Source organism: Lissotriton vulgaris, chromosome 5 (genome assembly GCF_964263255.1).
Source record: "Lissotriton vulgaris chromosome 5, aLisVul1.2, whole genome shotgun sequence".
Classification (NCBI taxonomy): Eukaryota; Metazoa; Chordata; class Amphibia; order Caudata; family Salamandridae; genus Lissotriton; species Lissotriton vulgaris.
The window spans coordinates 101,225,052-101,250,305 of NC_141693.1; the positions used below are offsets into that span (position 1 = coordinate 101,225,052).

Genomic DNA, 25,254 nt, shown 5'->3' on the forward strand with positions numbered 1-25,254 from the left:
ACTGGCGGAAAACCCTACGTAAGGAAAGGGGGGGGTGCCAGCCTGTGCCAACTCCACCCCTCAGGTGGGAGAGGCGAGGTGAAACACAACTCCAGGCTCCGGCCATCTTGAGGTTGGGGAGCCCTGCTCAATCAGAGATAGGCTCCTGCCCCCTCCCACAGGAGAGGAGCAGGATAGGGGGTGTACTCACCCCAGGATAGGGACCTATTGGTCCCTGCCCTTGCCCTACCTGTAACGCCCCTAAATGTATTCCTTCCTCAGATCCCGATTTCGAAAACAAGAAAGAAGACCAAGAAGAAGAAGACCTGCCGTGCAGCTGCTAACAAGAGGACGACACTAACTGACTTGGCCCCAGCCCTACAGGCCTGTTGATCCTTGAACCTGCTCCAGCTAAATCCCGGCGTCTCCTGCGGACAGCAACCTCGAGAAATCCGGAGGATTGCCTGCCTTGGCCCTGTTAGAGACTGGGACTCCCATGAGCAGTGGTTCTGCTTAAACAACAATACCCCTGGTGCCAGGCAGGATCCGCAAATCCAGCCCACTCTGCACCCGCCGAGCCCGGCCTGTGCCCGAGTGGACAAAGATCCTGAGGACGTCCCCCCGGCGATTCTGACCTGGAATCCAGTGCCCAAGGACCCTCCTCGACGATCCAGACGACGCCTGCAGCCTCAGAATCAGGGACCCCCCCAACCGCAACCAGCAGAGGGTAAGATTTCCCGACGCCAAAAGACACCCCTGCACCCGACGCCCTACCTACCCTCCAATATCCCAACTTACCCCTCGAAGTGTTGGTCGCTCCAGAAGATCCTCGGTCCCCAAGCCTGCAGCAATTGTTCCCTTTTCAAGATCTCCATTGAATAACATTGAGCGCCCAACGGCTTAAAAGTACCCAATCCTATTACCCCATTAGCCCTGAGCAAGTGCCAGGAGCCCAGTTCCCACAGCCGCGTGGCCTGCTAGCCAGCAAATACAAAAACCGCCACAAATGGCAGAACACGCTGCGCACTGTGCAAATATAGTCCGGAGGGACTCTCTATTTAAATCATCAAGATAATACAAAAAATATTACAAGATCAAACAATATTTCAAACAAATTGTTGTTCAGCAATTCATGCTAATGTTTAATACATATGCTAAATGCATGTTAAGATTTCATTGTACAGAAACAACAATGAAACATAGATACTCTTGAGAGGAATGGCGGTAGTGTTCCCGTAACAAAAGGGAAAACGTCCGCACATAAAATAATATCTTCCACAGAAATGGTTTTAAACGTATAGTACAAAACGTAGCAACTATTATGTAGCCCGAAATGGGTGCTCTTGTGGCCTGATGCACACCCACCACCAGGAGTGTCAAAAGGCACAAAGTGCCTAGAAAACAAGAGAAAATGAGAGCAGGCCACACAGCACTCCACCTACTGTTAAATTAATATATCTATTCTAGGAAATCCTAGATACGTGTTCAGATTCTGTCAAAACCAATTAATCTATCATATGTTAGTCAACAATCATAGATATGTAATGTCCATAGATTTTCCACAAAACTCCAAGTTCATAAGTCTGTCAGCAGTCTCCTATGGCCATGGGCAAGACCCCGTACGGCTTCGGCAAGGGGGACTCATCAGGTGAGAAAGAAAGTCAAAACTGCAGAGGGAAGTTGTAACATAGGAGAATCAGTGTTTTGTCCTCATTGCACTTCAATTTGGCAGCCATTGACCACTGGAAGACACGTTTTTGCGAAGGAAGGGTTGGATTAATTTTTGTTCCAAGTAAAAAAGAGTAGAATATTATCAGCATACGAGATGACTTTAGATCCAGTCCCACTGCTAACTGAATGAGAGTGGACATATAAATGTTAAACAGTAGATGACTCAGTATGGAGCCAATGTCCTTCCACTTGCTTTTCATTTTACGTTAAGCGGAAATGGTTCTCCATTTGGTGTCTCAATAAATAATGGGCCAGAGAACTCGGGGGGAAAAAACCCAAACAAATGAACAGGTATTGCTTTTTCTTCTTTATCTAGCTGAATGCAGCCTTGAATTCTTTTCTATGAATGTGGCTAGAGTGCTATCACTGCTTACAGAAAACGACTATCTTGGGCATAGTTTTTCACAATGCATTTGGTAAGTCTTTCTCCAAATAAAAATACGTTCCCCACCCTAGGGAGTAAATATTGTCTTTCCTAAATCAATGGGACCTTTGCACTAACACACAAATCGGATATCTGAACTTTGTCGTGAAATCGAACTTTATTGCTAGCCTTCATAACATCAACAATGAAAGTAAATGAGCTTCAGATGCTCTGAATAAAGGAAACATCCTGTGTTCCAAGGAAGCAAAGTTCATCTATTTCCTCATCCTTGTTTTTTTATAAAAGTAATTTCTGATTTCTAACACAGAGGATTTACTTATCAACTTTAGTTTCACATCTTTTTTCTGTAGTAGAAACATTCCTTCAAATATTAAAGAATGCTGAAAAACAAATGATATGAGGCAATCCTAACAGTTATTTGTCAATTATGTGGCAATTTGCAGATGTACACCCCCCTCCACAAAAGAAGCCATAGGTAGGTGGGTAGCCTCTTACATATTTACGTGCTAATAAAAGGTGATTAGGCCCGTGCTGGGCAAGCACAAATCGCATGCTACCCAACAGGAAGCTCCTAGTGATATGCTCAATAGAAATGTCTCTATTCCAGGCATTTGTAGAGCAACTACCTGGAGGTTGGTCATATATTGTCTAAGCATTATTATAGACTCCTGACTTTGTGGCAGGAAACGTTGTGGGTTACTATCCATAACCTACTTGCTTCATCCTTTAGTTATATTTCCCCTATGCTTTTGGACCCCACCTCTGAAGCAGAATTCTCTAAGCTTCTGACTGTATTATACTGCTTATTGATGGTAGAGAGGATCACTTACAAGAGAAGGAACACATGTATCTGAAATTTCGGTTCTCCATTATGTACTCTCTCCTAATGCATAAACATTCTTCCTGCCTCCCAGTGTATCAAAGAAAAGTCGATAGCTTCAAGGGAGTTGGGTCATTTCACTCTATTACCTTCAAAACAAACTAACTGACTTACCAATGATTGTTGAAAAGGCTACCTGGAATTGTAAAATGTGCAGTTTCGGCTATACTTTTTGCCTCTATAGAGGCTACATTTGTGTTCATTTTTTTGGTTTTAAACAAGGCAAAAACTGATGTATTCAGCCTTGTACTTCCTATGGGCACAATTTTTTAAACCATATTTGTTACATAAAAAAAATATAGTAAAGAATGTGTTGCAGTCCTCAAAAGCGCAGTGATGTTTCTATTTATGGATTCAGAGAGAATACACAGGATTAAATAGGAGTATTACCGGTAAGCAACTTTTCCTAAATTAGTGGGGTGTAGTATTTGAATTCTATGTCAGGACTGGAGGCGAGGATTATGCCTTTCTTTCTCCACTTTATTCACAGCAGCGAAGATAACAAAGACTACATTTCCCATGATTCCACAGGGCCATGTAGTCTAACAAGAAAAAATCAGAAACACCTGGCAACAACCAATAGAATGTCCAGACCCAATGTCCAATCAGGGCCTTGCAGCCCTCACATAGTCCCTCCACAGTGTCTCTTCCTCCTCTTTTTTCGCTGCTGCGCAGCAAGATAAGTACCCTTCAGGCTTTTCCTTGTGTTTTAGCCCTTTTAGGGTGTTTGCGATGTTTTCTTTGCTAAAGCGCTGCTTTGTTCGACTTGGTGCTTCGCATTGTGATAATTGATGTGGCTTCACGCTGTGGCATTGTGTATTTTGGCTTCGCGCTGAGTTCCGCACTTCTTGACTGAATCTTACTTTCCGTTTCAGTGCGGGCATTCTTCGCTATCGCGTTGTGTTTTAGTTCCCTCTCCAGCAGCTAAGAAGCCGCGGGGAGGGGTGTTGCCGCGGCTACGGGTTTCCCCGTACCTACGCGGCAGAGACTGGCTATTGCTCTCTGGCCCTCCCGCCTTTAGAGGGCGCGTGTGTGGAGGCCAGCGCATCGCGGCGTTTGATCTCTCTTCTGGGAGGTTCAAATGTCGCGCGCGCGTCAGTGAGAAGCCCCGGCTGAGGACGAACGCCCGTGTGGTTGTATCGGCGGTATTGAAGCGTTTACCGCAATTCTTGTGCCCCAAGCTCTGGCCCTGGTTTCTTCTCTTGAGGCTATCTGGGCAGGGCCTGTATTTGCAGCTGTTGCTGTTCACGCCTCTTGGTCTGTATTCTGAGGGGGCACAAGTGCTCAAAGGGACATTTCCCAGCCGGTAGCCCTGTACAAAGAGGGTTGATTAAGTTTGATGCCAGTTTGTCCCTGGGCTTGGACCCATTGATTGGCGAATCTCCGCCCTCCTAAAGTGTTCGGCTGACACCCAGCCCGATAAGCCTCTCTGTTGCTAGGCCAGGGGTACCCCTCTGTTATATACTGCGCAGCACTTCTCTGTCCCATCATGGAGTACTATAAGGACTATCAGGAGGAGGAAGATCCCCTCGCTGACATGCCCTAGGGGGATGCCTTTTACGAGGCAGTGGACACCTCCATCTATAAGGCGGTTGACCAGGCCATATCCCCTTTAGAGGATAGACTATCGCAAAAAAATGTCCAGGCTTTTGCCAAGCTTTCCCAGCATATTGCTCCTATTCCCTCCCAGGCTGCTGCTCCTTTCCCCCAAGACCCACTGGGCTCCCCTCCGCCTAAGCGTTCCCGCGAGGCGGGCGTGGATGGGAATGCTTTTGATCGCCTTAGGCAGGCCTTTATGGCCAGTAGGCCAGCTGCCCTTCCCCCCCGCCCCAGTGCCAGGTCTGTCTTCCTCTCCCGGTCAGGTTCCGACGCCCCTAGCCCCTCAAGCCTTTCCAGGGTCCTCCCAAGAGCCCCCTATCACGGCGGATATGTTGGATCCCAATGATATAGTCCACCCGCGGTCCTCGGAGTGGTCCCCCCCCGATAAGGTGGCGGCTTATGTGGCCGCCCATATCCGCCGCCCTCCTGAGAAAGAAGCTCGTAACTGTCTGCGGGCGGAATGCCCTCGCCCTTCTCTTGACGGGAAGGTTGCCCTTACACCAGAGATTGACCCCAGGATGGGCACCTTTCTTCAGAAGTTTATTAGAGATCCTAAGAAAGGCATCAACAGATCCTGGAGGGCCTGCCAGGATAAGCTCCTGGACGCCTTCGGTCCCATTACCAAGATCCTGGACATGGCCGAGAAGGCTAAGGAGTCCAGATCTCCCATAGAAACCCTTTCAGGCTGGGCACAAAGAGTAGTTATTTTTATTGGCAATGCCAACTGTGCCCTGTCCACTGAGCGCCGCCGGTCGCTCCTTATCAAAATCGACCCTAAGCTGGGAGACCTGGCGGATTCTGAAGTGCGCGCTGTCGCCCAAGGGGGCCTGTTTGGCGAACCCTTCGTGAAAATTTGTAAATACCTTCACATCCCTTGACCGTGCTCAATCGACGATTAAAAAGGTGTTTCCCCGTGTGTTTCTCGGGGCCGGCCGAGGAAGGGGCCGCTCGGCCGGTCGCCAAAAGCAACGTCAGATGAACCAGAAGGGCTCCGGAAACTACCAGGATCAATCAAGATTCAGGAATTTTTACCCCACACGAGGCAAAAGGGGTAAAGGCAGAGGATACCTTGGAGGAGCTGCAGCCTCTAGTCCAGGTGAGAGTTCTCCCTTCTTCCCCACAAGACATAGGGGGAAGGTTGGCGCGCTGTTTTCAAGTGTGGCTTACAATCACGAGCGATGCATGGGTCCTACAGACTGTGAGGGGATTTCACTTAGAGTTCGAGGGGACTCCGGTGCAAGCCGCCTTGCCACGGCCAATCTAGTTCTCCGCTCAGGACAGCCTTTTGGTGGACGAGGAGGTCTCCTCCCTCCTCTGCAAGGGCACCATTACCCGCGCTTCTCGGCATCCCGGGGGTTTGTGAGCAACATTTTCCTGGTCGACAAGACCGATGGGGGCAAGAGGCTGGTGATCAACCTTTCCGACTTCAATCAATGGCTTGTTTATCGCCATTTCAAGATGGAGGGAATCCATCTTTTCGAAGACGTCCTCAGGCCTTTCGATTGGATGGTCCGCTTGGACCTCAAAGACGCCTACTTCGTGGTCCCCATTTTTCCTCCCCATCGATGGTTTCTTCAGTTCCTCTGGGGTCCGCACACTTACAAGTTCACATCTCTCCCCTTCGGCCTCTCGTCGGCCCCTTGGTGTTTCACCAAGGTACTCAAGCCGGCGGTGGAGTTTTTAAGGTCCAGGGGTGTCAGGATGATCGTGTACCTCGACAATCTTCTGTTGATGGCGGCTTGCCCACACCGCCTGTCACAACACCTGCAGATGGCGGTGTCACTCCTTCAGGACCTCGGGTTTGTGATAAACGAGAAGAAATCTCTGTTACAACCGACCCAGAACATTACATTCTTGGGATTCGTCATAGACTCCAAGGTTTCCACGCTCAGTCTTCCGGGCAGGAAGGTGACCAAAATCCGGCACGAGCTGCGACGGGTTCTTTCCAGACCCCAGATTTCCCTCCAACAGCTGGCCCGAGTAATAGGCTTATAGTCCGCCTCCATTCAGGCAATTTTCCCGGGCCATCCAACGCCTCAAAGGGTACTTCCTTCGGAAAGGGTATCCGTATTCGCACAAAGTAGACTTATCCGCAGAGGCTCGCTCCGAGATCCAATGGTGGTTACATCACATTGAGGCGTGGAACGGGCGGGCAATCTTCGGGTCCGCATCAGACATGATTATAGAATCAGACGCCAGCAGGTTGGGTTGGGGGGCCCGATGCGGGGATCTCTCTACAGGCGGGTTGTGGTCACCCGACGAACAGAAGTTACACATAAACTATTTGGAACTTCTGGCGGGATCTTTCGCAGTGCGGTGCTGGACAAAAGATTCAGTTCAGTCCTGTGTGGTACTCAAGATGGACAACGTCTCAGCGGTTCGTTATGTGAACCATTTGGGGGGGCACCAAGTCGAAAGCCCTGTCGGATCTGGCGGCAAGTTTCTTGCAATATTGCCTCGACAACCAGGTTTTGGTCACGGCGGAGTATCTTCCAGGTCTGGACAATCTGGAGGCAGACTTTCAGTCTCGCCACTTCCGGGACGCCAGCCTTTGGCGTCTGGATCACTCGGTGTTCAGGAGCCTGAGCAACATTTGGGGTCCATTCTCGGTGGACCTTTTTGCCTCCAGGCTGGATAACCAGTTGGCTCGCTTTTTCAGTTGGAGGCCGGATCCTCTCGCTATGGCGACCGATGCGTTTCTCCAGGACTGGAGTGCGGAGCAGGGGTATGAGTTCCCTCCCTTCGCCATGATCACGAGGGTGACGGCCCAAGTTCGCAGGCAAGCGGCAGAGCTGGTAGTGATCACCCCGGTGTGGAAGTCGCAAGTATGGTTTCCAGTTCTTCTGGAACTTTCTTGGGATTTTCCAATCCCACTCCCCCTGTTTCCTTCCCTCCTTCTGAGTCCGAACGGAGCTCCTCACCCTCTAGTATCCTCGGGGTCGCTGAGGCTCATGACATGGTGGATTTCAGGGGTCGATGGGAAGCCCCTGGCCTTTCGAGAGAGGCTGAGTCCCTCCTCTCGAAAGCATGGGCAGACAGTACAGGTCTGCTTGGTACCGATGGACCCGTTGGTGTCTGCGACGGGGTTTCGATCCCTTGGTCTCGGATGTGGTCCACGTAGTCAATTTCTTGGCCCAGTTGGCCTCTGAGGGCCTGGCTTACCGATCTATCAACACCTTCAGGTCAGCTATCTGTTCTGGTCATATCCCAGTGGATGGAGCACCAGTGGGTGAGCACCCGTTGGTTTGCCGGTTGTTCCGGGCATTCGTCTTTCATTGCCTCCGGAGCCATGCTATTCTGCGCTTTGGGACGTTAATCATGTCCTTAATTTGTTTTTATCCTGGCATCACAATAGGTATCTCTCAAGGAAAGAGTTGTCGGCGAAACTGGCCATGCTCTTGTGTCTTGTTTCTTGCAGACGAGTGTCAGACGTGCTTACTTTGGATATTTCTGGCAGAGTTTTCACTCCGGAGGGTGTGACCTTCACTTTGCACAGGCGCACAAAGTGTCATACGAGGTCTATTTCATATCCGCACTTCGCGGCTTCTCCGAAGATTTGTGTGGTTCATTGTCTGAAAGCTTATGAGGAGGCGACGGAGGAATTCCGTCCCCCTGGCGAGGGACAACTTCTCATTTCATTGAGAAAACCGTTTAAAGCGGTTTCTTCTCCCACTATTGCCAGGTGGGTTCGTTGGGTGATGCAGGAGGCAGGCATCAACCTTAGCCAGTTTGGAGCACACTCCACGTGGGGTGCTAGGGCTTCGAAGGCCTTCAGTCTCGGTGCGCGGCTTGAGGACATTCTCAACGCGGCGGACTGGTCTTCAGATTCCACATTCAAGCGGTTTTATTTCAAACCGATCTTGAATATGGCACACTTGGTTGTGGGCAAGCTTTGAACAAGCATAATCCTCGCCTCCAGTCCTGACATAGAATGAAAAATGTCCTAGCTAACGTAACGGAAAGTTTCAATTCTATTAAGGACTCGGAGGCGAGGATTATCCCGCCCGGACTTCCTGGAGGAGAACCCTCCCCGTATGTCAGTAAGTAACAGGTTTATTAGTTTTCGCATTGTATTGACTTAGTTTGATGTTCCTCTGTACTTCCTCTGGTAATGTGGTTTCCTCTTACCCTCAGGCTCGGATTCCAAGCAAGACGCCTGAAGAGATGGGAGTGGCTGTCTACGCGCTCAGAAAGAGGAGGAAGAGACACTGTGGAGGGACTATGTGAGGGCTGCCAAGGCCCTGATTGGACATTGGGTCTGGGCATTCTATTGGTTGTTGCCAGGTGTTTCTGTTTTTTTCTTGTTAGACTACATGCCCCTGTGGAATCATGGGAAATGTAGTCTTTGTTATCTTCGCTGCTGTGAATAAAGTGGAGAAAGAAAGGCATAATCCTCGCCTCCGAGTCCTTAATAGAATTTAAACTTTCCGTTACGTTATCTAGGAAATTTTTCATTATTTTCTAACTGCAAGAGGGACCTCAAATAGTAAAGAATTGAAATATTTGGATGTCCATCATGCCGAACTGTTCCCTCCAGCTAGCAGCCATCCCAATGGTCACCAGCACCCCCAACAGCCCACTGTAAGAAATTTGGGGACCAGTCCTCAGTCAGGAGGCTATATGTTGATGAGGGTTGTAAAAAAAGTATCATATTTTATAGCTGTATAATGTGTCATACAGCAAGAGATGAACAGAGTGAGCTCATTTGAGGATCTTTTAATGTATCTCAGAATATTCTGGTGGACAGCTGATTAAACCTTTTCTCTGACCTGATACGAAATTAAATTAATGAAATTGTGAAAGGATAGCAATAAATAAATCGCATGGTAAAAGCAAAGGGGGCAATAAAATATGTTTATACAAATAGTTGGCTTGGGGGACGGGGTTTAACATTTCCTATACCATCACAGCGGGTGAGTAGAAGATCTAAATCAAACATGAGAGATGCTCCAATAGCTGCTGAGTAGGTACGCTGACAAAGTATACTAAAGAAACAGCGCATGCAATTTAAACTTTACTTGCCTTGGGTAAAGGTTGAAGGAAACCATTTTAAACACAAACCCCAGGTATAAGGACTTAAAGGAAGATAAATTAAACTTTTCCCACTGATGTGCATTTTTAATGTGCACTAAATTGCTCAAAATCTTTTGGGTGGAAGTTTAGAGGGGGATATGCCAAAATCATAAAAGAATAGAATAAACCATTCATATAAGAATGAGCCAGGGCGTGCTCTACAGAAAAACATGATAAAAAAAGGGGATATAAAAAATTCACTTTGGGTAGATTTCGAACAGTCTTAGAACTAGCATTGCACCTGATAGTGGTTTTAAAGAGTCAACACCTTAGAATTACTAAGTTCAAAACAGGGAATACTATGCTTGTGGGTATCTGCATGTGCCTGTGCTTCCAGGCGAATGTGAATTTTATCAAGAGCCCATATGGACTTCTTTTCAGCCCCACTTCTTGACTAGGGATTTAATTTTTGTAAACTTCATTTAAAGTTTTCAATTCAAAGTTAAGAATAAACAATTTGGCTGTAATTAGCAGCAATGTCACAACCGTTAATTACACAAATATTGGCAAGGACAGTCAGATGTGTTCTTCCCTTCAAGATCCCCCAGAAGTTGTGCAGAAAATAGCACACAGCAAGAGCAGGTATAGGCAACATTACTTTTTAGCTTACGTATTGTCTAAAATGTTACTATATAGATTCATTAATGGGACTGCGGCGGCCCACTCTGTCATTCAGGACGCTGAGCCATTCAGAGGAGTATGTGCATGTTAGAGAGGTACTACCAGAAGAATTTTTATTGGCCATGCTATGTCTTCTGTTGTCTTTTTATCAGTTCTTACTTGTTTCAGTCGCCTTTCCTCAGCCAGTGACCATTCAGTCATATCTCGTACCCATGCAGGCGATGGGAGAAGACATAAGGACTGCCAGTGGATTGAAATCCTGCACTTGTCTATTACCATCCAGCGGGTGGCAAATTTGAGGAACATTCTTCACCTCTTAGGTATGGGGACAACTCCCAACACACAATGTTTTAATGTAGTTGGAATCTCATTGACGAGTACTCTCTTAAATATTACTACCACTAGATATATCCCTACCCTACCACAGCATGTGGTACCATGTTCATCACAGCTAGGATATATTGGGATCAATTTTTTAATAGCCTGTTAAGTTGTGATGGTGTGTGATAGGTATAGTGCAGAACATGACAATGAGATAGCTTAAAGCGTGCATTACTGGCGATTAGTTGAATCTGAGCACATGCTATTTCACATTCTTCGTCCAACAGGGACTTTTGTAGATCGGCGTCCCACTGCTAATTTTAATGGGGTGTTTCACCCTTTCTGACTTAAAGTCCCTGTATAAACGAGACACCGGTCTACCACCAGGGATTTCATTTTAAGATCAAAATGCACATTTTATTGTTTACATACATGCTTTAAAGAATTACGTGTAAACTATTAACGTATGCCATGCAAACACGACTAATTTTCTCACATCCTTTGAGAAACATCCTCCTTCTTCTGAGCCCAAGTTGAGTGCTCTAGGAACAGACCTAAAGACCTCTTCAACATTATCAAACAGCAAACCTCTTCCTCCCCCAACTTTCAGTTAAGGACTCTACTACATGCCCTGAAGAGTTCGGAACATTCTTCTCTGGAAAAATAACAAACATCGACTTCTCACTTGACCTATCCTTCTCCCCACCCAACACCAATGCTGTTCCCTCTAACAAAGAGGATACACACAATGCCCTACCTTCTATTAATGGTTATCTCCCCATACAATCCTCCTCAGTAATCCAGAACACTAACCTCAACCCCTTGCAACTAAAAATTGATGCATCTTAGACTGAATTAGTCTATATCCCTGAGGAAGAATTCCTCAATTTACTTGCTTGCATGAAGACCACATCGCACCTCTCCGGCACCATTCCTGCTGCACTTGCCAAAAATCTTGGCAAAAATACTGGGGTGGCAGAGTGGGCTTAAGAACGGTGATGGATTAAACCCAGATCTGTTGTCTGGGTGTGAGTGTTTGATTGGTTCAGATGCTCCGTCCATCACCACCCCCTTTTGTACCGCTTTGTTCGCCATAAGTTGGCAGGGTATGCTCAGACGTGAGTCCCTTGCTCACTTTGCCACTGGATTCAAGCAAGCCGGGCTGAAGATGGCTGAAATGCCAGAAACCGGTCCTCGGTAGCTTGTTTCCGGTCCAGGGAAGGCATGGCTTGGCATTTCGGGCTGGACTGTTCCCATGAGGCACAGGGTCAGACTGATTTGCATATGGCCATGTCTGAACTGGGGTGGCAGAGTGGGCTAAAGAACGGTGATGGATTAAACCCAGATCTGTTGACTGGGTGTGAGTGTTTGATTGGTTCAGACGCTCCATCCATCACCACCCCCTTTTGTACTGCCAAAAATCTTAGTCAAATCATCTCTCCAACATTGACAAAAATCATTAACTCCTCCTTATCGAGCGGCTACATGCTGACTTCCCTCAAACTCAGCCAAGTCACCCCATCATCAAAAAGTCAGATGTCGACCAGAATGACCTTAACAATACCTATAACTAACCTCCCTCTCTTTTCCAAAGCTATCGAAAAATGTGTGCTTGCATATCTCAACAACCACATTGAAAAATACAACCAGCACAACACCTTCCAATCTGAGTTCAGGAAAGGCTGCAGTACAGCGACTGCAATAATGAACATCACTTACGACCTACTCAGATCGCTGAATGATGGCCAGGCCTGCTTCCTACTCCTCCTGGACCTCTCGGCTGCCTTTGACACCATCAACCATGACATCCTCCTAAATACCCTCTCACAGAAGGCAGGGATCAATGGCACTGTCCTTCAGTGGTTTGCTTCTTTCCTGAACCAACGCTCAAAACTAGTCAAACTAAGCAACAGAACTTCAAAAGCAACACCATTCTCACAAGGAGTTCCTCAAGAGTCAATCCTGTCTCCTACCCTATTCAATCTCTATATGGAACCCCTTACTATGATCCTGAAACAAGCCAGAATTTCCTACCATCTCTAGGCAGATGACACCCAACTCTAGATTAAAATTTCACGAGCTAAAGATATCTAGCACTTTAGAAGCACTCTCGCCACGGTACAATCCTGGCTAACCAGCAACCACCTTAAGCTCAACCCAAACAAAACCGAACTCCTTTTCCTGTAGATATTTGCCTCAACAACCTCACTGTATTAAAATGCAAACTATCCGTCTCCAATTCTGTCACTTCTCTAGAGATTACACTGGCAAAAACCTGCATATTAATGCCAAAGCTAAAAGTGCCTTCTACACGCTGAAGCACCTTAAAAAAACATCAAACCCTTCATCACCCCCGAAGACCTAAAGATAGTGGTGCAGTCCTCTCCAAACTGGATTATGGTAACGCAATGTTCACGGGTACGCCAAAAACACACCACATCCCTTTCAAAGCTACACTCCATGCAGCGGCCAGACTACTGTTGCTTTGAACACATCACTCCCACTCTCAAGAAACTCAACTGGCTACCAATCAAGACAAGCTGTATACTCAAAATTGCATGCACAACCCACAAAACTCTATACACTGAAAAAGCAATCTACTTCACACAAAAAAACACCAAAAGCCGGCCAAAAGAGACCACTTCAAAGCTCTAACACTCTACTCCTGATTCCGCCCGAACTTAAGAAAGAAAAATTTGGCGCCCGCTCCTTCTCTGGAAACGCTCCTACAATATGGAACTTGCATCCGAAGGATTTACCTGACAATCAATCCTTCCCTCACTTCAGGAAATGTTTTTTACTTTTTCTTCTCAATAAATGCCTAAACCCTCCCCCTAAACCAAGTGACTGGCCTGATGCTCCTACCTCTCACCCTCCAAATATATCCGAGTATTGCTACCTCTGGGGAAAACTGTTCTTCTACTCCCTGCCTCAAACTCTGCAACACCCTACCATAACTACCTCCGAACTATATCGTCCACTTATCCTACTGTCTATTGTATTCTTCTTTTATATACTGTTACTATGTATTTTCACTTTTATTTACTCTGTAACTCTTGTAATTGCTGCTGTACTTCACGCTATACAAAACTCGATAAATAAAATGAATAATGCTAGTGTACACACTTACTTTTTACAAAACTATTGAACATCTTATATTCAAGATTATAATATAAGTTACCACAGTTGACTGTGTAGAACTAACCATCCAGGGTATCACAGTAATGTTGGTTAAAACATACCTGATTTCAAAGACTGCATTACTCAATATTTTTTTATGTCTACAGAGAGGTTGAATGTGAATACCACTAGGTCAGTATGTGTATGCATGAAATGAGACTGCTCGAAATAATGTCCGATATACAACATATTAAATAAGGGTGGGCGTAAAATCCGTTTCACGGGCGAATTTACGGATTTTCCGCGATTTCGCGATCCGCGAATCTCGCGAAATCGCGGTAAAATCCGCGAATCAGCGGGGACGAATTTTCAGCCAAGCAAGGGTTACAGCAGCAGGTGCAAAAGTTGAACCTAATTTCTTTGTAACCTTTTACAAAAGGGTTACAAACAAATTAACTTCAACTTGGACACCTGCTGCTAATTGCTTCCTGGCGCCTCGTTGCCTCCTTGCAACTATTCTCTGACCCTGCTCTGACCCTTGAAGCAGGGTCAGAGAATAGTTACAAGTAGGCAACGAGGCACCTGTCCAAGGAATTAAACCTCATCAGGAAGCACTTACAGATATAAAAAACAGGAAGAAGGAAGAGGATGGCAAATGCACCCATTTTGAGTTGTCAGGAGGGGTTAAACTAAAAGAGACCTTTACAGCATAATTTTCTTATGCATTTTGCTAAAAATAAAAAGCTGTATGTTCTGTAGGGGCAACTCAGGAATCTGGCCCTTCAGAGATCCGGCCTCTCTTTCTTTCTCTCGTTCTCTCTCTCCCTCTCTCTTTCCATCTCTTTCTCTCTCTTGCTATCTATCTATCTATCTATATCTCTCTCCCTCTCCCATAAACGACTGCATGGGTAACTTCGCTATGCAAGCGGCTCGCGAAGACGCAAAAATCCCCGCGAACACGCAAGAAACCCCGCGAACACGCAAAAAAACCCGCGAACACGCAAAAAAACCAAAAATCCGCAAATTCGCACAAATTCGCGAATTTTGCGGATCGCGAATTCGCAAATCCGCAAATTCGCGGATCGCAAATTCGCAAAATTCGCCCATGCTTAATATTAAATAGGATACGTTTTAAAATTATAAATGGGCATATATTTGTAAATACATTATTTGTGTGGTTACTGTCATGTATTGCTATAAAACAGACAGAAACCCTAAAAGGGATATTCACAGTTAAGCTGATAACCAATACAAAGATGATGGGCTAAAATTAATTAAAAGTAAAGACTGTCCCTTCAAATTCACATTGATCTGGTCACCCTAGTAACCCATATGCCTAACTGACAAACATACCTGCTTCTTCAGCTCTAAATATTCCCTTTGAACTTGACCAAGATCCTTCATCAGGCGCTTTGCTCGTTCATGGTGATCGCGTGCTGCTTGTTCTATAGAGTGCAGCTCATTCAGAAGACGATTGTTTTCTTGTTTCAGCTCCTAAGTACAAATGAAGGCATGATATTTAAGAAATCACACTTGTGTTTTTTAATGTTAACACCTTGGCTGCTAGGGGGTTTTCCCGTCCTGCGCTGCAGATTCATTATTACCACTGTTCATGACAAGGTCAACTCGTCATAAGCACAGCTCAACCGTGTTTCATGACGAGCTGACCTTGTCATGAGCATCCAAGGGGTTAAACTATCCATACAAAGATGATGACATACACATTTATTTTAAAGAATAGCACATTATAAGTGAACTAATTGTTTGGCAACTGAACAAATGCTAATTCTGTAGACATAAACAGCCTCTATGTTTGAAAACCGTTAACCAATGTAAACAAGCATTAGCAAACCCAATAAGTTGGCATCCCCTTCTACAATTGAGGCCTATTGACTTTTACAGACCCTGGTTTTATACATGTGAGTAATACATCTGAAGCAATAATTTCTCATTTAAATCAATAAGGCAGAAGTTAAAGTTTGTGAATGTCTGGAGATTGCTGTATTGGTTGTATTATTGGTATGTTATAATATTCTATGCTATTCTCCTCAAGCAACACCAGTTTTAGTGGATACACATCATAGCATTTAAGAACAAATCAAACTGTACCTGAAGTGATTTTTCTAGGTGGGTCTTCTGGGCTTTTGAACTCTCTTTCATAGCCGCAATGCGCTTCTCCTCTTTCTTTCTCTCCAAAATCAGCTGTTCTTGTAAGTAACTCAGATCAGCCTTTATACTGTCTTGTTCCTTTTGCAAAGCATTTATCTGCCCTGTCTTCTCTTGAATTTGCTGTTCTTTTGTGGACAGGAGGTGCCCTGAAAACGAAATAGAACAGCAATAAAACATCCAGTGTTTTTACTATTATTTTGCCAAATTAGTTGCTAATTAATTGACCTTTTGGCATAAATACTTCAATCTGTAGTTGTGGAATTTCGACCCAGAAACTTGAGGAAGAGGAGTTGCTTACTACTGACTTCATGCATTGTTTTGAGATGGTTTGGAGGGAGCGTTTGGGGCCTTGCAAACTTCCTATACAAATCATTTGATATATTTTGAGTTGTCCATGGTGATTGGTATGATATGAGGCTAAAGCTGAGGGTTTTGTGGCCCTCTGCCTAACCAAGACTAACTATAGCTTTTAGTTTGTGAACTGCAGGGGTCTTGTTAAGGGTTTCAGTGGTGGCACAGAAGGAGCACTAGAGACTGTGTGTTTTAATTAAGTATATGTGGCACAGCAAGTGAGACTGTGATGCTTTAAATGCTTTCTCTAGTTCCTTTGCAAATGGGTTCACTTGACCCAATGGATAAACTTTAGACATTCTACGTTTTCAATTGGGATCTCATTAAAGTGTAATACATATATAAATGCTAGATCATGTACATCTCCACCAAGCTGCCTTTCAGGGAAATGTGACCCACAATACATATATTAACAACAACAGGAAGAGTGGATAATATTATAAGACCACTTTATTTATTAAATTCAAATAATGCATGTGGTTTAAGGGTTGGGGTGGGATCTGGAGCTCACCATCTTTATAAGAGTATTGACATCCTTATAAATGCATTCATTTTTTAAAAATTTGGTGGTCAACTAAGAAGACTTGAAAACTGTAAATCCTAGTTTTAGCTTTAACGAAGCCAAGTGAACCTGTAACAGGCTCATAATAAAATACACACATCGTTTAAACAATGTTTACATGTTATTTATGTGTACAAATGAGATCAGGGTCACCAAAACTATTTAACACCATCTCACCACATGTACGTCACTATGGACATATGAAAAAGGAAACCGTCTGTGTAAATTATAATCACCCCCAGATGAGTGCATCTCTTTTAGTTTTAGGTCTCACACATTTACTAGTGTTTTTTCAGGATTATAACTTTAACCTGAACCTCAACTTACAGTGATCTTAAGTTGGCAACTAAAAAATTAAATGTTGCTCTACAAGCTGATTGAGACTAGGAAAATTTAACATTTTACTAACTGGCCCTCATTTTAATTAGTTAGCAGGACAAACCAAAAACAAATCTGGACATTTTAGAACTGCATCGCTAGTTTTCTGGTCGCTCAGCTATGATTTTGATGGAGAAACTGACTCAACAGGGCACAGCATAGTCGTACGTACTGGCAATATCTCAGTTGATGAGTAATACGAATGATGTTAGACTTAATTATGCATTCAACAGTGGAGGAGGCTAAATGAATTTAGTAGGATTCCTACGACAGAGAACAGGTTACTTACCTTCGGTAACACTGTTTATGGAGGATAATCTAGTCACAGATTCCTGACTTTTAGAATTTCCCAAGGCACCAGGACTGGATCTGGGACGATGTTTCAAATATCTTTAGTACGCCAAAAGGAGGCCTCTGCTCTGCTCTGCTCTATAAGTGATGGCTGGAACTACAATTAGGTGCCATCCAAGCATGCCGACATCAGTTTTTTTTTTAACCCCGTCTGTGCCCTTGGAAGCGGATCCCCAAAAAAACCAACTGCTTGCACCAGTGTGCAGCTCTCTAACTTGGAACCATTTTAGATGTTAAAGAGTTCATTTCACAGACAAGGAGGTGGGAGGGCAGTGAGGAACCTGTAGTTAGATAGAATATCCTCCAGAAAAAGCGTTACCGAAGGCAAGTACCTTTACCGAAGGCAAGTCACTTGCTTCTCTGATGGATGCTTCCAACCAGATTACTCACCTTTAGAATAGATACCGAAGTAGTACCTTCCCCGGTAGTGGTCCTGTGGAATGACTCAGACCAAAAACTCCTGCAGGACCAAACAGCCAAATGTTCTTTCCATCAGACCTGGTTGTTATGCCAGCAGCACTTCGTGAACATGTGTACTGATGCCAACATTGCTGCCTGACAAATACTTAGGAAAGGCACCCACATGTCAACACAGTGGTAGCAGACTTGGTCCTGGTAGAAAGGGCCCTCACCCCTTCAGGAGGCTGCTTCCTGGCCATCATGTAACAAATCTGAACACCTTCTCTGATGTGGGTGGAATATGCGGCTGTATGGAAAGAAATTGGAGGGCATAGCCCCATTGGACCCACCAATTGGAAGAAAATTCCTGAGTCTGCCGCACACAGGGTTATTTTGTGCCACTAAGGGAAAACCTAAAGCAGCTAGGATGCTGCTGCCAGAGGAACTGGGGACTAGGAGGTATGCTAACACTACGAGCCTGGACGTCTGCTAGATCTACTACTATGACCTCCAGAGGACTGGGGTGACTGCTGTTGGAGTGGTGGCCCTGGACTCTTGTCCCATGTTCCACTGTAGAGGAGTGCTTCTCCAAGAGAGCCTTCCTAGGACATCAATGCAAAAAAGTGTTGACAATGAACGTTCTCTGTGTTGGTGAAGCGATTTAGCTAGGGTGCTCCCCATTGCTGGAAGATGCCCTGCACCACTTCTAGATGTTTAGTATTCCTAATCCTCAAGGGGTTGCCAGCTGAGTTTATCTGCCCTGGCTTTTAAAGATCCCTCCTGGTGGTGTACAATCAGTGATATGTCCTGATGCTCCAGCCAGTTCCAGAGGCATAGGGCTACTTGGACTGAGGCCTGCTTGTTGCAATTCCACAAGGCAGTTGTGTTGTCCATGAAGACCTGAACCAGCATCCCCTCGATTGACTTTAGGAAAGCTTTCAACACCAAGCAAATGGCACAGAACTACAGCACTCACCTTAACTGTTTGCATGAGTGAGCTGCAAGCACTGCCACTACAGCTGCCCTACAACACCTTCTTCAAGGACAAGTTGGTGTTGAGGACTAGAGCGGCCTTTCTACCAAAAGGTTGTGTACGGCAGGGGTGCATTTTGGCCCCCTAGCTGTTTACACTCTATATTATTAAGCTAGGGCACATCCTCTTAGTCAGCATTAAATATATCCCAAGAGCATGGGTCCAAACTGATACCTGCACTTCTGTACGCAGACAATGCAGTGCTGTTTGCCAGGACCGCTGTAGGCCTTCAACATTCTTTACATGTTTGTATGGATTTTACGGATTCACTTGATTTAGCCACTAATTTTTAGAAATCCCACACCATGATGATAGGCAGTAAAAAGGTTGCTATGGGCAAGTTTTTTTGTAGGGGGGCAGAACGAAAGTGCCTACCTTCCCTTATTTAGGGGTGCTGTTTGACGATCGAGGGATCTAGTCGGCGCAATGACAGCTCAAAAAGAATGTTCTGGCAAGAGAAGTAGGGGCTACGTGGGACTTTGCAAAAAGGCTTGGGTCAAAACCCATACCTGCCCTGCTTAAGGTTTATAAAGAAAAACGTATTCTATGGCCACATACGGGTGTGTTGTCTGGGGCTATAAGGATGTGAGTGACATTCAGGGGGTTGAAAATAAATTCATACGTTGCCTTCTTGCCGTCCCCTCTAGCACCGAGCCTTTATTTTGCATGAAGAACTTGGTCTGGGGTACATTTCTGACCTTATTGCTGCTGCACCCCTGATACATTGGCTGAGAATCTGGTCGAGTCCAACTACCACCTTGAACCAGCTTGTTATAGCGTACTGCATTGCCCACGAGTGGGCTCTACGCATTCCCTAGTTAAAATACATCACGGAGCAAATGGGTTAGGCTGCCCGACATGTATACTAAACCTAGACCCTTAGGTCTGGCAGCCATCAGGGATATGAAAGAGACGTTTCTGGCTAAGCAGGAGGTGATCAGGGAGGGCATGGAGTTTACCAAGCCCTCAGTGAGAAGGTACGTCATCTTGAGTGTGTGTTCTCAGATACTATTTGTCACTGGTCTCCAATGCGCAACATCACTTTGTTTTAACCAGATTTCGGCTGAACCTGGTACCCTGGTTATTAGCCTTCCCCATGGGTTACTCGACGCCTGGTGCCCTAAAGCCACTTCCTTGCGATCATTTTTTTGAGCAGGATACCTTGCATTTTATCTTTTTGGGTGAATTATATGACCCCCTGTGCAAAAAGTTCATACTGCCGTTACTTAGAAATGCTAATTTTGTTTAAGTAAGACCTGCACTATTATATTTACAAATGCTTCCCTCTCCTATGGTGAGCTATGGGGTTGCGAGTTTCCTGTCAAGGGCCTTAAGATTCATGAAGAAGATGTACCAGTAGTAGTTATCAGGCATTCATTTAGATATCGCTAGGGTATTATATGTATCATTTAGCACTTCTCATTGTGTAATAAAGCTGTCCACTTATTAAGCACTTGTCGCTTTTGTATTTTAGTCATTGTATTCTATGTTCTATGGTATATGCCGCCTGATTCCTTGTAATGAGTTTTAATTCAATCGCCTGATTCCTTGTAATGAGTTTTAATTCAATCTGCTAAGTGACTAATTCTAGTATACCTAATACTTGTATGATGGGACGTCTCTTACGGATATGTAATGTATTGAATTTTTAAAATGTCTCAAAATGTTTTTTTTAACTGTCTGTTTTTATGGCTTTTACTGACCAAATAAAGTATTTTGACTCACTGACTGACACCCTTTCTCTTCAGCCAGGGTGTCACACATTTGCTGTTCTTTGTCCAACCTCATCCCGCGAAAGACTCCATCATTTGGCTCCCAGAAGAGCAATTAGCTCTTTGTGGGGCTCTCTGTGGCAAAGAAAGGCAAGGCAGTGTACAAGAGGATATTATCCAGGTGGATTGACCTTTGCATCAAGATCAAGTAGCATCCCTTGAGGGATTTGACCTCACTCTACCAAGGCTCCTACAGCTGCACTGGCAAGTGGAATGCCTGTCCTGAATATTTTGCCAAGTTGCGGCATGGACTTCTACGCACAAGTTCACAAAGCACTACAACTTGGACAGCACCATTTGGCTGTTCGCTCCTGCCGGATTTTTTAGTTTGAGTCATTCCGCAGGCTCATCACCAGGGGAGGTACTGCTTCAGTATCTATTCTAAAGGTGAGGAATCTGTGATTAATAATTTCCACCAGAAATACAAGTTATTTACCTTTGGTAAAGCTCTTTCTGGTGGATACTCTATCTAACCATAGACATCTCATCGCCCTTTCACTTCTCTGCTCTGAGGAATGGAGTCTCTCCCATCTAAAGGGGTCACACTTTAGAGATCTGGACATAGTTATGAACAACAGGTCTTTGGGCTTCAAGTCCCAGGGAGAAGATGGTGTCCAGAAAGAAAGTGACGTCAACACACTTGTGCAACATCTATATGCAGTTCCAGCTGTCGCTTCCAGGAAATAGTAGATTTGACGTTTAGCCGTATGACACCAAACACTGGCGAGCAGGGCCTATGCTGAAAAATCTATGGATCCAGTTTGGCACCTGAGGATATTGTACAGGTGAGGAATCTATGGTTAAAGGCATCCATTAAAATCACAAATTTTGCCATGCAAGAATATTGCCTTTGTTTCTAGATTCACTTTCATCCATGGCATTTTATCGTCTGAATGCAGAGGGTTCATCTCCTTCTTCTGAGAGTCTAGTCCGAAGCTTGTCAGTTCTCAGGCAAGTTCACCTCCTCATTGATAGTCTATGAAGGTTTTAGTGGGCTGAGGGTTCTAACAGATCAGTTACCACACTTATTATCTGACTGGAAATGGATTATGCTACTTACCCAGTAATTATAATAATAAAAACATTTATAAAGCGCCTGGTTACACTATAATCAGTGTGTCCCCGCGCTATGGACACAGTCCAAAAGGAAGGCAGAACTTCGAACAATCAGTGGGAGGTAGAGGTTGGAAGACACAGATCCAGAGTTAATTCTTCGGGAAGAGGTGCATTTTAAGTTTCAGGCGGAACATTGCTTCCGAAGGCTCCATCCGGAGTTCGATGGGGAGTTCGTTCCACTGTTGGCAGGCTAAATATCCCATCCGCGCTTTATGGATGCGAGGGACATGGAATTGCATACTCCCAAGAGATCTTAGGAAGCGTTTAGGACGGTAAATGGTCGCCAAATTTTGAAGATATGCAGGGCCTTTGCCCTTTACGATGCGGTGAGCCATGCACATAGTTTTAAACAGAATACGTTCCCGTATGGGGAGCCAGTGAAGACTAGCTAAGGCTCGCTTCCCTGATGTCTCTCTGGGCAGATTAAGGAAAGTCTGGCAGCCGCATTTTGGACACATTGGAGTTGGTGCATCCCTTTCTTATTCGGACCGATAAGCAAAGAATTCCCATAGTCCAGGTGGGGAGTGACTAGGGCGTGTATCCACGTTTTCCTTGCTTTAATGGGGAGAAGATCTAGAACTTTGCGAATGGTTTTCAGAATGCCATAGCATTTGCCTGACATACTTCCAATGTGCTGTTCAAAAGAGAGAGTAGTATCCAGGAGAACACCTAAGTTCTTCACAAGGACTGAGGGAGTGGGCCCTAATTCAAGAGGCCACCAGGCCAACAACCAAATGGATGGTGTCTTACCGATCACTAGCAGCTCGGTTTTGTTCCTGTTAAGGCGGAGGCAGCTATTGTTCATCCACCCAGCTAAAGCAGTGAGACAGGAGGAGAAATTAGCTGCCGCCTCAACCGGGCTTTGAGATAAAGTGATCACCAATTGTGTATCGTCGGCATAGGATACCATTTCCACACAATATGATTCCACAATCCTTGTAAGAGGATCCATATAAAGGTTGAACAGCGTGGGGCTCAAAATAGAGCCTTGTGGAACCCCCTGTCTTAACACCTTGGCTGCTCAGGATATTCTTTTGCTGTGCTGGACCATAATAGAAATGGGTGTGGTCATGACGAGCTCAGCTCGTCATGAGCACACGAGCACCGTGCCTCATGACGAGCTGAGCTCATCATGAGCACGGAAGGGGTTAAACACCAGTAAGCCTCTGTTCTTGGCATGTAGGGCTGTCAATTCACATGCTTTGCATACTCCTGCCATCTAGTGTTGGGTCTGGATGTTTGCAAGTTGTTTTTCTTTGAAAAAGTCTTTCCAGTTACGAGGTAAGGTGACTCCTCTTTTCCGTGATAGAGCACATGGGCATCAACTCCATTATTAGATTGTTTTTCCGTAAGAGGGTGAGAATGAAGTAAGTGATTGTAGTACAAAGATGTCCATGCCTATGTAATGTATATAATAAGAACTGCAACAACTACAGGTGCCCGGGGAGGTGGGAAGGCGCATGTGAATCTACAGCCCTACATGGCAAGAACAGATGCTTACTGGGTTAAGTAGCATAATCCGTGTGAGGCATGTGTGCTGTAGATACACATGCTTCGTATAGACTATATAGCAGTATTCTCCCAAAGTGGTGGCTAACCAGTAGATGTTGAAGTTGTCTGAAAAAGTGTCTTTTGCACAGTTTGGCCTACATTGGCTTGTTGGCGTGATAACACATCCACACAATAGTTTTTGGTAAATGTGTGTGGTGTGGACCATGTTGCTGCTTAACAGATGTCAGCTATAAGAATGTTACTTAAAAGGACATAGTTACTCCTATTTTGCAAGTGGAATGCGTTCTAGCAGGTATAAAGTTCTTTTAGCTTTAGCATAGCAAGTCTGCATGCATTTAAAAATCCATCTGGAAATGCCAGATTTAGAGATAGGATTGCCCTTGTGATGTGGAGCAAATGCAACAAATAGTTGCTTTGCACAAATCCTTTGTCCTTTCAATAGAGTACAATAGCGCTCTTCTGACATCAAGTGTGTGAAGAGCTCTTTCTGCCACTGAATCAGGTTGAGGGAAGAACACAGGTAATTCAACTGTTTGGGTAAGATGAAAAGCAGAAACAATTTTAGGAAGGAAGTTTGGATTGGTGCGAAAAACGACCCTATCTTTATGGAGTTGAAAGAAGGGTTCTTATAAGGTTCATGCCTGTAGCTCACCAACTCTCCTTAATGAAGTGATGGCAATGAGGAAGGCAACCTTCCATGAAATAAACTGCAAAAGACAATTGTGCAATGGTTCAAAAGGTGGACCCATGAGTCTTGTAAGCACAATGTTGAGATTCCAAACTTGCGACTGAGGTGTTCTAGGTGGAAATACTCTCTTTAAGCCTTCCATAAAGGCTTTAATTACTGGAACTTTGAACAAATATAAATGCTGTCTGTCTTGCAAATATGCTGCTACTGCTGTAAGGTGCAATCGAATAGATGTGTAGGCTAGACCATCTTGCTGTAGATGCAAAAGATAAGATATAATGTTTTGTACAGAAGCATCTAGAGGATCAACTTTGTTGTTGCTACAATAGACAACAAATCTCTTCCATTTAACTGCATAACAAGCTCTGGTGGAAGGCTTTCTTGCTTCTTTAAGATTGGTCATACAATCTGGTGGTAAATTTAAGTACTATTTCACAAGGTTAGGGATCCCAGTTGGGACACCTAGGAGGGTAGAGAGGACCTCAATGAAGAGGATGGAAGGATACGTCATACCTGTCTTATACTCAAAAAAACAATTAGTATCCCCTCTGGAACCAAAATGGTTCCTATAGAAGAGGTGAAGAGAGGGGGGATGAACCGTACGCCAGGTGACAGCTGACCCACTATTGTGGGTGGGAAGGGAAAGAGACCCTTTTCTTAATACAACCCTCACTAACTCTAATAGTGACATGCTTCGTCATCGAGTTCACTCCAACTCCTAAAGGTTGGGGTGGTCTCACCCATATTTCAGGGAGCACTCATGAAGAGTGGGTGTATCGGGGCATACCTTTAAGGATGAAATTCCTCTCCCACTCCAAAAGTACCCTTTATTCGTAGGGTGGGAGGGAAGGTTAAAAACAAATGTAGGGCTAGAGGATGACATGGTCCTATGACCCTAGAACACCAACATGTTTCAACCCTTCCTAACGGCATATATGAGGCCCTGGGCTTTCGTCAGGGTGGGTAGCGATGAAGTCACTTCATCCAATGACGTGAGCATGCAATTTTCATGTGAAAGAAATGAAAGAAAGGCATGTACTTGCCGCTGCTTCCTAGAGGAATTACCTGTAGAAAGAAAGATAGATACAGAGATACAGGCTGTAATTTTTGCTGTAAAACCAATGAATGTCGTACCATTGCCGTGGAACTTCACATTGCTGTCCCCAGATAAATAAGTGCCTATTTATGACATTCAGGGTATATTAACCAGGAAA

At 45.0% G+C, this 25,254-nt stretch overlaps 1 protein-coding gene across 1 annotated transcript in view; it reads right to left on the reverse strand.

Annotated features, from left to right (window-relative positions):
• The window catches only part of CNTRL (centriolin), an 857,679-nt gene that overhangs the window by 75,369 nt on the left and 757,056 nt on the right, over nucleotides 1-25,254 (reverse strand). Inside the window, exons 38-39 of the mRNA XM_086920986.1 lie at nucleotides 15,819-16,024; nucleotides 15,063-15,203 (exon numbers count right to left, since the gene is read on the reverse strand). Coding sequence (XP_086777112.1) covers nucleotides 15,063-15,203; nucleotides 15,819-16,024 — 347 coding nt within the window. The remainder of the gene's footprint in view (nucleotides 1-15,062; nucleotides 15,204-15,818; nucleotides 16,025-25,254) is intronic.